Source organism: Neomonachus schauinslandi, chromosome 2 (assembly GCF_002201575.2).
Source record: "Neomonachus schauinslandi chromosome 2, ASM220157v2, whole genome shotgun sequence".
Classification (NCBI taxonomy): domain Eukaryota; kingdom Metazoa; phylum Chordata; class Mammalia; order Carnivora; family Phocidae; genus Neomonachus; species Neomonachus schauinslandi.
Window position 1 is genome coordinate 101,097,471 of NC_058404.1, and position 13,518 is coordinate 101,110,988.

At 35.1% G+C, this 13,518-nt stretch overlaps 1 protein-coding gene across 1 annotated transcript in view; it reads right to left on the bottom strand.

The window, feature by feature from the left end:
• Positions 1-658: 658 nt before the first annotated feature.
• KIAA1109 (KIAA1109 ortholog) overlaps positions 659-13,518 on the bottom strand; it is a 205,648-nt gene continuing 192,788 nt past the window's right edge. The window contains exons 82-87 of the mRNA XM_044912884.1: positions 11,515-11,766; positions 10,102-10,305; positions 7,849-8,043; positions 7,284-7,418; positions 4,043-4,208; positions 659-1,362 (exon numbers count right to left, since the gene is read on the bottom strand). Coding sequence (XP_044768819.1) covers positions 1,146-1,362; positions 4,043-4,208; positions 7,284-7,418; positions 7,849-8,043; positions 10,102-10,305; positions 11,515-11,766 — 1,169 coding nt within the window. The 3' untranslated portion in view covers positions 659-1,145. The remainder of the gene's footprint in view (positions 1,363-4,042; positions 4,209-7,283; positions 7,419-7,848; positions 8,044-10,101; positions 10,306-11,514; positions 11,767-13,518) is intronic.

Sequence of the window (13,518 nt, forward strand, 5' to 3'; positions counted from 1 at the left end):
GACCCCATGATTTAATTTTTTTTTTTTTCCAGGACAAAAATGTTTATTGTGCCTGTGGAAATAGCCACTTGATAAATAATTTTATAGACTCATCTTGTACATCTTTCATTTCCTCTTTTTATACACCTTGATTTTTTTTTACATGCCATAGAGCTGACCTGATTCTATAAAAAACAAATAGAACATGCCAAAGAATAAAGTAACAGATCTTAAGGTAGTTACCTTTTTATTTATCTCATATCACTGTATAATTGGTGAGTTAACTCAGAAGGATCTACATGTTTGGATAATAATTGCAATTTTTTTGTTCCTGTTCCTACTTTAGCATTTAGCAGACTCCTTCATGGACATTATTCCATTTGATCCTCAAAAGCATTGTAGGATATAAGAGATTTTCTATCTCTGTTTTAAAGATTAAATTCAGGGAGTTTAAGTGATGTGCACAGGTTATGAAGAAAAGTAAAGTTTTGGCTAAAATTCATTTCATGAAAGATCTTTTTCCATGATTTAATTTTTAAAGGTATTAATCATCTTCTATGAAAACATTCAATAACAGGTTAGGCATCTGTTATAAAAATAAGCTATCAAAGGAAGAAAAGACTCAAAAATAACTACAGAGTGAAACCAATTACTGTGACTTTATTACAATAGTTACAAACAATATTTTAGTGGTAATCATATCACAATTACTCGAACTATATACAAATAGGTATTTTTACAAGACTACATTTTCAAAAAAGAAAAAGCAATTAATGACCAAAAAAAAAAAATAATCACATTATCAACAAGATTTTTTCTAAAAGTTATGGCCAATAGCAAAAATTCACAGTTACTCTGAAAATATTTTAAAGATGCAGGAATCATATTGCACATAACACAATTATAAACTCTACTGAGCAGATTTATATATTTTAATCTAGTTTTTCACAAAATTTACATTATCATGCAATACTTCATTGTATACAGAATGGTGGAACTAGAATAAACAGGTTAACTTAAAACTTTCAATATAATGGCCACAAAATTAGAGTTATTTTAAGTTATACTGAAAATAATTTTACTATACAAAAAGAAAAAAAAAACACTCCAGTGTAATAAAACTTAATGGACACAATCATAATTTGTTCACAGATCAAGTTACTTTTTTAGTGTTCTTCTTTGTCTTTTCCTTTCTTTTCCTTTTCATCCTGTAGTGCAGTACCGAGTTTTTTTATAAGTACTGACAGAACCTTGTCAAGTGGGTCCATGACTCCTCTTTGAAGCCATTTAGGAATAGTAGTCCTGGCATGATGGAAGCCCAGTTTTTGAAGAATGTAATCAACACCCACTGGATCAATCTTTCTTCCAGTCCAAGATATTAATCTAAAATTATAAATAATAGGTATTAAGGAATACAGTGCCATAACTCAGTTCTGAAGGTAGGTTCAAGAACATCACTAAGCCTCCATAATATGCTCAAGACAGACTATTCTCAATAGAATAAGCTACAATTCCAGGGTTTACTATAACAGCATTTAAAAAATGTGATTGTAAGTATCCTTGAGAGCGTACACATAGCAGTGGAGTTAAGTGAATTTCATTCTGATTATTTTATTTTAGGTCTGTTAAGTTACAGGGTCATCCTGACATTTAAAAAACATCTGGTTCATTCTAAAAGACATGAACTTGATGGCAGGAATCCTTTTACAATGTGTCCATGTATCAAATTATGACACCGTCCACTTAAAATATCTTACATGTTTTATCAATTATACTTCAATAAAGCTGAGAAAAAAAATAAGAGTTCAACATATATGTGACATAATGTGGGGTAAAAAAGGCTAAGATTTCATGAGTGTTTGCTATGTGCTAAACATGTTTGAAGGAAGAACCATTTTCTTCCTATTCCTGGTATTTCCTTCCATATAGAGGAACAGCTATTAGTGAAACACTTCTGGCAGAGAAAGGATTAATGACTTAATCTGATTGGCAAGTTAACAGAGGAACTGGGTTGTGTAGTTCAGTACCCTCTTCCCTATCTACTCTTAAGAGCTGCTCATTTTGGTCTTTGCTCCATGCAATAGGTTTCTCTAGGACAGGCCCCTAAATAAGTTAGCCCCAGAATGTTGATGGCTCTCTGTGGCTAGGTGAGTTCACAGGGCTGCCGAATGCAGAACTCAAGGTGGGGGTGGGCACACAACTCTGGTGTTCTGCATGATGAAGACCCTGTAGGTAAGTCCAAACCTGGACTTCGTGGTTAGAAGGCCATTGTTGCCAGACATCCAAACCATATTCTCTGTGATGAGCTTTATCACTATTAAAACTGTCGTTTTGATTTCCAGCTGCCTCTCTCCCACTGTTTCAATTGCTTCTGAACTTGGGTAGGGAAAAGGCGGTATGAAGCACTGATCTGCTAAGACTCAAACAGTTATAAGCATTTTGCATTAATTAACTCATTTAGGGCGCCTGGGTGGCTCAGTTGGTTAAGCGACTGCCTTCGGCTCAGGTCATGATCCTGGAGTCCCTGGATCGAGTCCCGCATCGGGCTCCCTGCTCGGCAGGGAGTCTGCTTCTCCCTCTGACCCTCCTCCCTCTCATGCTCTCTGTATCTCATTCTCTCTGTCTCAAATAAATAAATAAAATCTTTAAAAAAAAAAAATTAACTCATTTAACTATTGTAACAATCCTACAAGGTAGGTAATACTGTTTACCGAATTTTTCTTATGAGGCAACTAAGGCAGAAATAGGTTAGGTCCTTTGGCCAAGATCATTTAGTTCACTATGCCATCTAGACAACCGGACTTAGAGCTAGAGTTCCTCAACGTGCTCTCCACCACTACACCACATTAACTAGTCTCCTGATGGTATGTTTAAAAAAAAAAAAAAGAAGAAGAAGAATGGCAAATCAAACTTTTTATGCTCATTTGAAATTAAAAGATACTTAATTTCATCATAGATTTACAAATACAAAACAAATTTTCTAAGTAGTTTTCTGCATTAGGATCTTTGCAATATTTTAATTTTGTTCTGAGTATTGACACTGTTAATACTTCTCATGAGTATATGTACTGTTAATTAATGCCAAATTTTATTACATACAAATTATTAACACAAAGTTACTACTTTCTTCTTATACAAGAGTCCACTGTATAATGGATATTTGGTTGCTATGGAATTATTTTGTGGCATAAATGTCTGAAATAATAACCTTATCTAAATGAAATCTGTATTGTTCTGCAGAATGTTGTGTCAGAGTACAATGGACTTTTTTTTGATACTGTTATTCCATGATTCAGACAGTTAAAATCTGATTAACAAAGCAGATGAGAGGAAAGGGGAAAATGACAGGAAGGTTGTGAGTGCTAACCATAAACAAGGACAAACAATGCAAGAACCACTAGTTACAGCAGCCATTATAAATGTAATTAAGACTAGAAAATACTTTTGAAATTTTAATATGAAAATAAGTTGATATAACTGGGATCATGATTGTAGTAGAACATGTCTCTGTAAATGAACCTGAATCTGACAGTATTAAATTCAGTATTTCAGGGATGGTTCTATATTGCTTAGCATGCAGCCAGACGACCCTGTGACATCGTAGGTTCTATTACACGCTGTCGGGACATGTGTGAGAAACTGTATTAATTCCTTAATGATGACATACGGCCGTTACCGTATCTTCCCAAACTGAGAAACAAAAAGTTTACTGCAGGTCCCTCAAACACCTGAAAAGAATGTCCTGGTAAAAAAGATGGTAAAGAAATTACAGCAACGGTGGAGGTGGAGTCATTCTCATGTTCTAGTGACTGACTGAGAGGATGTCACTCAGTGGAGAGTGCTGAGCTAGTCACAGTGTTTGTGCTTCTCCTGCCTTGCGCTAGAAGCACTTTAAAAAAAGCAGAAAGGAGCAGAAGAGACAGCCAGAAGTTAGAGATGTTATAAGTAGCCACCTCCTAAAAACTGTTTTTGGTAAACCATACTTAACTTGCTACATTATTTATGACCTTTTCCTCGTGATAATACCGTAGGGTACAGGTAAATACATACACCCACTACTTACCTGAGAGTGGGTTCTAGATGCCATGTGTTGCACATAAAATCTCTCCAGTCCACAGTAGTGTAAGTGATGCTGTCCTCTCTGTCTTTGTCAGAGGAGTTGTCATCATGTATAATAACTGGACTTTTCTGTCCTGGTCGAGTAGATAAAACCCGAGGTGGAAAAATGGCTATAATGAAAATGATAGATTAATATTACAAATATATATCTTATAAATTTATTTTAAATCATCATCTGAACAGTATAATAGGCTCCATTTATCATTTTACTTATGAACTGGCCAAAGTCTCATTTAATTCCCTTTCTGAAAAACTAGTATTTTAAAATAAGCCATAAATAACTGCCAGTTACTGGTATTTCTTAGAGAAAGACAATGTCAAAGTTAACATGTCATTTTTTTTTGAGGAATAGCATATATTTTACATGTATTTGTGTGGTTAAAACTAATGGTAAAGAATGCCGAGATTTATTTGATAGCAAGCATAGGGCAATGAAATTGAGGTTTCCTGAAGAATGGCTGCAGGTGGACATTTTTTAACAGCCTGAACATTAACATGTTCAAGCTGTTAAAGCTGACAGCTGAACAGTAACATCCTAAAACTATGGAGTGGTACACTTTAAATGAGTGAACTGTAAAGTGTACCACTCCATAGTTCTAGGATGTTAATGTCCCTCTATATATTTGAACACTGGTACTAACTTAGGAGCTTTTTATTTAACCAGTCTTTCACTTTTTATAGTGAATACTCAAATGTTTTATGAAGGACAAATTCTTTTTAAATTGGTGATCATAATATATATAAAATTAAAATCAAATCTGAGACAAAGGTAGTTTTCATTTGGCAAACTTTAGTATATATAGCATTTCTCTTAGAGCATAGGTTTTCAAGACACAAATTGGGCATAAAATAACTAATAAATTAGGTAATATGATAGTCATTATGTAACTCTGGTTTTAACTTTTTTGTGAATTAGCAGTAGGGATAACATGTTGATTGCGAATGAGCCTAGGAATAAAACTGTCCTTAGGTTCACACTACATAAGAATATAGATGCCTTCAGTTACTGCCTCCTCACAGTCGCTCTGCTTTTATTACTGGTAGTTGTTACAGTGCTATAATTTATCTTGATGTTCTAGAAGTATGTTGATTCTGGTCTAGTCTTAACATGCTGTTAAAGATTATTCTCAGGCAAGTTTATGCTTATTTTGGTCAAAACTAATTGCTTTTAGTTCTTAATTACAAAATATAGCTATTTTAAATATTTTTATTTATAATTGAAATCCCCCAAAATAATACCACTTGGTATTGTAAGTCTGATAATCAAGTCCCCATTTCCTTTTTCCCATTGAAAGAATGTTACATAAGTTTGCTTTTCTACTTTTAAAGATAATTTATATATATTAAATTAATTTCAGGTGTAAAACACAGTGATTTAGCAATTATATACATTTTGAAATGCCTGCCACGAGAAGTGTATTACAATATTACTGACTATATTCCTTATGCTGTACTTTTCATCCCCATGACTTATAACTGGAAGTTTGTAGCTCTTAATCCCCTTTATCCATTTCACCTATCTTCCCACTCCTCTCCCCTTTGGCAATCACCAGTTTGTTCTGAGTCTGTTTCTCTCTTTTTTGTTGTTGTGCAACAGTTTGTATTTAAAAAGAAAGTTTTGTTTTGTTTTTTAATATGCACAGTTCATGGCAGACCAAGACCAACACAGTATTTCATAAAATGACAAAGACTTCACATAATAACTGCAAGAAAGAAATCTGGCAGGCTTTTATATAGACATACCTATAGTTACCTAGAAAAGAATTCTGAACTTCACAGGTTTACTTAGAGTCTGTTATTTTTCCACATTGTTTAAATATTAAGGCAGAGAGAAAAACAAGAGGATTACCAGGGACTGGTATATGTTGGTGCTATAAGTCAAGACTGGATCTACTTATATATAATATTTCCTATTATATGGTTTTAGTCATTTAAGTTTCAACTAATGTCTCATGGATTTCTTCCAGTCATCATTACTGATTTTACTCTCACTGGACTTTTGGCACATCTAGACTGAATAGTAATGGAGCAGCAATTCAATCTATGCTACGCTACTTTTGCATTGTTTTTTGATATCTAAAACTTCACTTAAACATTCATCATGAGGCCATCTTGAAATACCTGCTAGACAAATTTTGTATTTTTGCTCACTAGGAAAATGAAGTATTATAGGGCGACCTAAACAAATAGCATGTATTCCAAGCAATTAAAAAAAATCACACCTGTCATTTTACTACTATATATTTATATATTTGTGCAATAAATACTTATTGGGTAAATAAAGACCATATATTTGGACACCATTCCATATCATTATATTTCTGACTACCTCATCTTTTAAACAGCTACAGAGTATTCCATTCCATTATATGGGCACCATAATATATTCAACCAGTTCTTTTTTTTTTTTTTAAGATTTTATTTATATGACAGAGAGAGACACAGCAAGAGAGGGAACACAAGCAGGGGGAGTGAGAGAGGGAGAAGCAGGCTTTCCGCGGAGCAGGGAGCCCCATGCGGGGCTCGATCCCAGGACCCTGGGATCATGACCCGAGCTGAAGGCAGACGCTTAACGACTGAGCCACCCAGGCGCCCTATTCAACCAGTTCTATATGGATATTAAGGTCACCATATGTTTCTTATTGGACAAACATGTAAATTTCCAGGGGATAAACCAATGTTTGCTAGCTCATAAAAACAAGTCTAATTTATTTATGAAAAGATAGGTTTTCTGCATTCTAAACAGATTTATCTACTCATTTAATTCAGTTTTCCTAACAATGTATATAATTCATGCTATTTCATTATGTAGTTGTTTCTTTAGCCATTTCACTTTGACTAGCAGTATTTCCTCAAAGAGATTTTCTTTCTCTTCCTCCTTTGTGAGATTCTCCTACAAGGCCTGATAATGTATATGGAGACATTTTGTAAAGTATAAAACACCATTCAGTGTGAGGTATGTTTAGAAAGAGTGTCATGGACATAGCAGATACTCAGAAAGTCTGTCACACAGTTTTAGTAATATATTATTTGTATTTATTTCATTGATTGATATTTACAACTCAAAGGAAGGAGATACATTCCACTCATTTTATCATTAGACCATAAAAATCCATATGAATGGCACTGACAACTGCCTTTCCTGAAATTGGAAAGGAAAAAAAAAAAAAGAATATGCTACCCACCTTTTTCTTTTTCTTTGAGATAAGCCGACACTAAATCATGAAGAAACATGATGAGCTCAGCATCCATAGTCACACAAATGTGGTCAGTGAACTCTGTCACCACACTACATTCTACCTTCGGCTTCAGGCTGGCATCTGCAATGGCAAAGTTCTATATTAAAAGATTTAATGAGATAAGTCCCATTCTCTTCCTGTTAATAAGGGATTTACATGGGTTCATGTAAATGAATCCATTTGAATGCAACTATAGAGAACTGAGTAGTTTCTGTATATGATTTACAAATGATGACAGTTTATTGAGCACTTTCCAAGTACACGCCATTTATTCCTCATAAAAACCCTCTGAATGAAATACATTATTATTGTCCCCCATTTTGCTGAGGAGAAAGAGGCACAAATGGATTAAATTATTTGCTATAGGTCAGATAGCTGGGAAGAAAATTTGACTAAGCAAATCAGTTTCATTAGACTATATCACTATTACACAAATAACCTGTGAGAAAATAGTAATTGGAAGTTCCTTTAGAATTTTCTTAGTAACTTTAGAAACTATTTTTCCACATACCCTGTAATGAAGGTTCCTGTGGTTCTTGAACATGAATGGATTTAAATTCAAGCTGCATCCTTGGTAATGCAAAGATAGTCTCTGTTTCATGATTGTAACTAGAACCTCCTCTGAATCCACTCAACAAACTAGAATTCTTCACTGTAGTGCTATTTTCAGTGTTATTAGCATCAACATTACGAAGTAGGTTTAGCTCTACATGGACAATAATAAAGACAAGAAGAATCAAATTAAACCAATAGGCATTGATAAACCTATAGCTTTCATGACACTATCACACACAGAATTTTTATCATTTTATTTTTATTTTTTTAAAGATTTTATTTATTTATTTGAGAAAGAGAATGAGAGAGAGACAGCACAAGAGGGGGGAGCGGGAGAGGGAGAAGCAGACTTCCCGCTGAGCAGGGAGCCTGATGCGGGACTTGATCCCGGGACTCTAGGATCATGACCTGCGCCAAAGGCATTGTTTAACCAACTGAGCCACCCACGTGCCCAGAATTTTTATCATTTTAAAAGCTGGAAAATAATGACTCACATTTTTAAAAACAGAGCCATATAAAGCTTTGGTCTTGAGAGTAGTTACCTATATATATATTTATCTACTTAAATATATTTATATATAGTGATACGTTTACATATATATGTAGTGTTTTACTTATATATATAGATAGTGATGTATATCACTATTCTCAAGACCAAAGCTTTATAACATGATTTTGGATAAATCTAATACATTTTGTTTCTGTTTCTCAAAGTTTAAAATACTATTTTTAACTAAATTCAGGTCTAAATTTAAAGAGTTTCATTAACCTCAGAGTTCTCCATAGATAGAATACTTTACTCTTATATAGAATTTGCAATTAAATACGTTCCTGACCTTGAAATAAGGTAGAAGTCCTGATTTTCCCAACATAAGTGCTATGGTTTTCTTATAAAAATTAGCAGTTTTTAGGTAGCAGTGCGGTTTGCTAATAGCCCCTCCATGGTATCCCAGCCAAAAAGAAGCCCCTCCTCTAAAATCTCTTTTTGGAAGGTAGAATAGTCAGTAGAGAATAGCCAATACATGCATAATCTTCTAATTTACTTCCCTATCCTCCTTTGTTCTCAGAACATTTTTAATAGTCTCTAATCCCTGGTACAGCCTACTCCATGGTAACTATTTTCAGTGGGGCCCAAGTCATCTTTCCCATTTTGAAAGGTGGTTATTTTTAAGTAAAACATTCAAGTCTTAGCAGGTCTCAGTGTAGTCACCTTTCCAATACAGATGACATGATTGGTAAAATCAGTACTATAAACTTAAACAAAAAACAGCCACAAAATAAGAATTTTCCTGGCCACATTATTACAAGACTGGTGATTCTAACCAAATGGAAAAACTCATCAAAAGCACTCTTTTTAAACTTATTTCATAGGAACAGTATTTAGTTTCATTTTATTCCAACCACCCCAAACCTTAAAGTTTGTGGCATTCTATTACTTAGTTGTGTAGTAACTTTACCAAACTTCTGATGTTTAGCATCACTACAAAGATATTTTTCTAACTATAATAAACTTCATTTATTTATTTATTTATTTATTTATTTTTAAAGATTTTATTTATTTGACAGAGAGAGACACAACGAGAGAGGGAACACAAGCAGGGGGAGTGGGAGAGGGAGAAGCAGGCCTCCTGCAGACCAGGGAGCCCGATGCGGGGCTCGATCCCAGGACCCTGGGATCATGACCTGAGCCGAAGGCAGACGCCCAACGACTGAGCCACCCAGGCGCCACCTAAACTTCATTTATTTAAACCAACTTTATTTTGAATGTTTTCAGTTACATCTAAAATAATTTTTAGTCTATGAGATGTTACACTACCAGGATGGTGAATCAGGTACTAATATTGTTATTTATGAGTAAAATGAAACTAGTTTATTTTTACTTACTTTTAGTTTTTTAAAAGATTTTTTATTTACTTATTTGTCAGAGAGAGAGGGAGAATGAGAGCGCACAAGCAGGGGGAGCGGCAGGCAGAGGGAGAGGGAGAAGCAGGCTTCCCGCTGAGCAAGGAGCCCGATGCGGGACTCGATCCCAGGGCCCTAGGATCATGACTTGAGCTGAAGGCAGATGCCCAACTGACTGAGCCACCCAGGCGTCCCAATGAAACTAGTTTAATTAAAGAAATGAAAATTCTCCCTCCACTCAAATTCTAAACACAGGCGACGGAGCCCCAAATACAGGAAAATCTCTCCAAAAAAATAAACTTTTAACCTTCATTCCTTGTGGCTGTAACATAGTTGAACCATTCTTTTACACTTGCTACTCCATGGGGTGGATTTTCATGGCGACGCCTTGTTATTTTGGTTATTGTTGCCATAGGACTTTCCAAAGCACCACATGGTTTGGTAACCATGGTATTATGGCCCAGATGAAAATCCAACGTTTGTACAATGTACGTAGAATGATCACTAGAGCCTAGAAGGAAAAAAAAAAGTTTCTTGATGTTAACAAACTATATTTAGATGCAAGAAGATAGTTGTGGCTCTAGAGCAATAGATTTAGTTAACTCATACATAGATAAGGATATAAAAAAGTGAGAAGTCAGAAAAAAATCATAAATAGTTTTTCTTTCTTTTAGTTATAACTGGATTTATCCCTGGTGATGAACATCATCATTTTTTTTCAAGATAATGAGCATCAACCATTTTTTCCCTTCATCATAAGAAATCACAGCTTAGGAAATTATAACTAAAAGGAAGGAGGTTTATCACTGTAAATAGAGGTAAAAGCACAACCTTACCGATAAAAGTTTTATAATTTAGTCTTATTTCCTTAAACTACCACCATGTGTCTTTTATGTTTTTATAATATTTATAATAACTATTATTATGACTGGCCAGCCACAGCAGCAGAAACTTTAATTGCCTAAGAAACAGAGTAAGACGGTGGCAAGTTCAGAAGTAAGTCCTTTAACATGCTCCAGACTTTACAGATATTGACTCACTGGCAATGAACTCCTTGACATGTCAAGTACATGAGAACAAATGGAGTTGGACTTCAGAAATATAACAAAGAAATAAGTCAATCAGAGAAAGACATGTATCATATGACCTCACTGATAGGAGGAATTCTTAATCTCAGGAAACAAACTGAGCATTGCTGGAGTGGCGGGTGGGGTGGGAGGGATGGGGTGGCTGGGTGATAGACATTGGGGAGGGTATGTGCTATGGTGAGTGCTGTGAATTGTGTAAGACTGTTGAATCACAGACCTGTACCTCTGAAACAAATAATACATTATATGTTAAAAAAGAGAAGATAGTAGGAAGGGAAAAATGAAGGGGGGGAAATCAGAGGGGGGAGATGAACCATGAGAGACTATGGACTCTGAAAAACAAACTGAGGGTTCTAGAGGGGAGGGGGTTGGGGGGGATGGGTTAGCCTGGTGGTGGGTATTAAAGAGGGCACGTTCTGCATGGAGCACTGGGTGTTAGGCACAAACAATGAATCATGGAATACGACATCAAAAACTAATGATGTAATGTATGGTGATTAACATAACAATTAAAAAAGTAAAAAGAAATATAACAAAAACATATAAAAGATATGAGAAAGGAAAATTACTCTGTCATTTATAATCATATCAGAAGATAAGAAAAGGTAAAAGTTACAAATGTGTCAGTTTACCATCTTCCCAGATTTTCTGAGCTTCGGTCCAAAAAGCAATATTTGGTTCTTCTAAGTGAAAAAGGGCCCAGGATTTTGAACGGAAATTTGGACCATGAAAACAAGCTAGTGTCATATGATTTCCATGTAAGCTCATTGATCCTCCGAACTGCATTCCATTTTCTGGTAATGGAATCTGAAATAAGGATATGTGGCATCCTGATACCACCTTCAATACTCCAGGCCAATGTCGATGATGAGCTGCATCGAGCACTGCAAGAAAACCAAAACCACTTATCCTGAAGTGCTTCACAAACACCCTGAATGGCAGGTAGGAAGGCAGGAGGCGGCTATTTTCTATAGCTGAAGTGATGCAGATAAGGGATGAAAACAATCCAATACCTGGTTAACATTAAGCAGAAGCTAATAAAAATATAGTCTGGGAAAAGATGCTGCGTAAGGATGGACAGAATTAATGAAAGTAGTAACTTGCTAATGATAATTACAGCTAACACTTCTGTAATGATTCATGATTTACAAAGTGCTTGCATAAACTTTTACACAATTCTCACAATAACTCTGTAAATTAGGGACTTGATCTAGATTCAAGTGAAGCAGAAGAGGGGTTAAGTGAATCAGTGACAAGAAGATCTAGAAATCATATGGACGCTTATAACCTTGCTACTCAAAAGTGAGGTCTGAGGACCAACAGCATCAGCAACACGTGGCAGCTTGTTAGATAGAAATAGAAACTCTTAAGTCCACCCTATACCTACTGTATCAGAATCTGCATTTTATGAGATCTCCAAGTGTTTCAGATACACATTAAAGTCTGAGAAGCACTAATCAGATGTACAATTCGTATTTATATTTCTCACTTATCCCAATAATGTCCTTTTTGGCTGTTTTCCACAACTCTCATTCCAGATCCAAACAAGGATCCCACATTATATTTAGTTATCATGTCTCTTTAGTTTCCTTTAATCTAAAACAGTTCTGTAAGCCTGGTTTGTTTTTCAAGATAAGGACTTCTTTTAAGAATCTAGGCTAGGAGTTTTGAGGCACATCTAATTTGTATATACCTAACACCAATCCTAGCTTAAAGGAAATATAGGGACTAGAGGAACAAAGACAAATGAAACCACAAGCAAACAACTGAAAAGAAAATTTAGAAGTTCGGACATTCTGCAGGACAATAGGCTAAGTCTCTTCAATGAGTCAGGTCATTAAAAATAATAAGGACTATGCTGAATTAAAAGAAAGTAAAGGAACATAACCAGATTTAACTTGTGATCTTGAATCTGATATATTGGTTTGGACAAACCAGTTGTAAGAATAATTTTAAGGTCAATTATAGAATGTGGTCAGAAGGCCAGAGGAGATAAATACTTAGCAAAATGGAAAACTGGATACTGTTCACTAGAAAAGGTTACAAAACAGTATGAACAATAATATTTTGGTAAAAAGTACATGTGTTATATAGGTTTATAGAAAATCATCTGAAAGTACATACTCTAAATTGTTCAGAGTGATGATTTCTGGGTGGAATGTGATGTTTCTGTTTTTGCTTATATGTACTTTCTAGGCTTTTCCAATGCATATGTACTGCTTCTGTGATTATAAAGAGTTATTTAAAATGATCCCGATTCTGACTACTTTTCACCACTTTTACCTCTCTCTGGTTAAAGCTGCCATCACTTGCTGCCTGGACTCTTCCGATGGCCTCCTTACTATAACTATGTTTGCAACAACAGTAATGGTTATTACTGCAGCGGTCTCTACTTCCACTCTTCACCACCTGTAGTCTATTTTTCATACAGCAGCCAGAGTGATTCCTCAAAAAGGAGTATTTTAAGAAAAAGTAAATCAAATACGAAATCTGTTCAGAACTCTCCAATAGCTAGCCATCATATTCAAAATCTTATCTTTGGCCATTCATATCCGACACTTTCCTGCTTGTTCACTCTGTTTCACCAAAGTAGCCACCTTAATGATCCTCAAATAGACAGTTTCTTCTACCGTAGG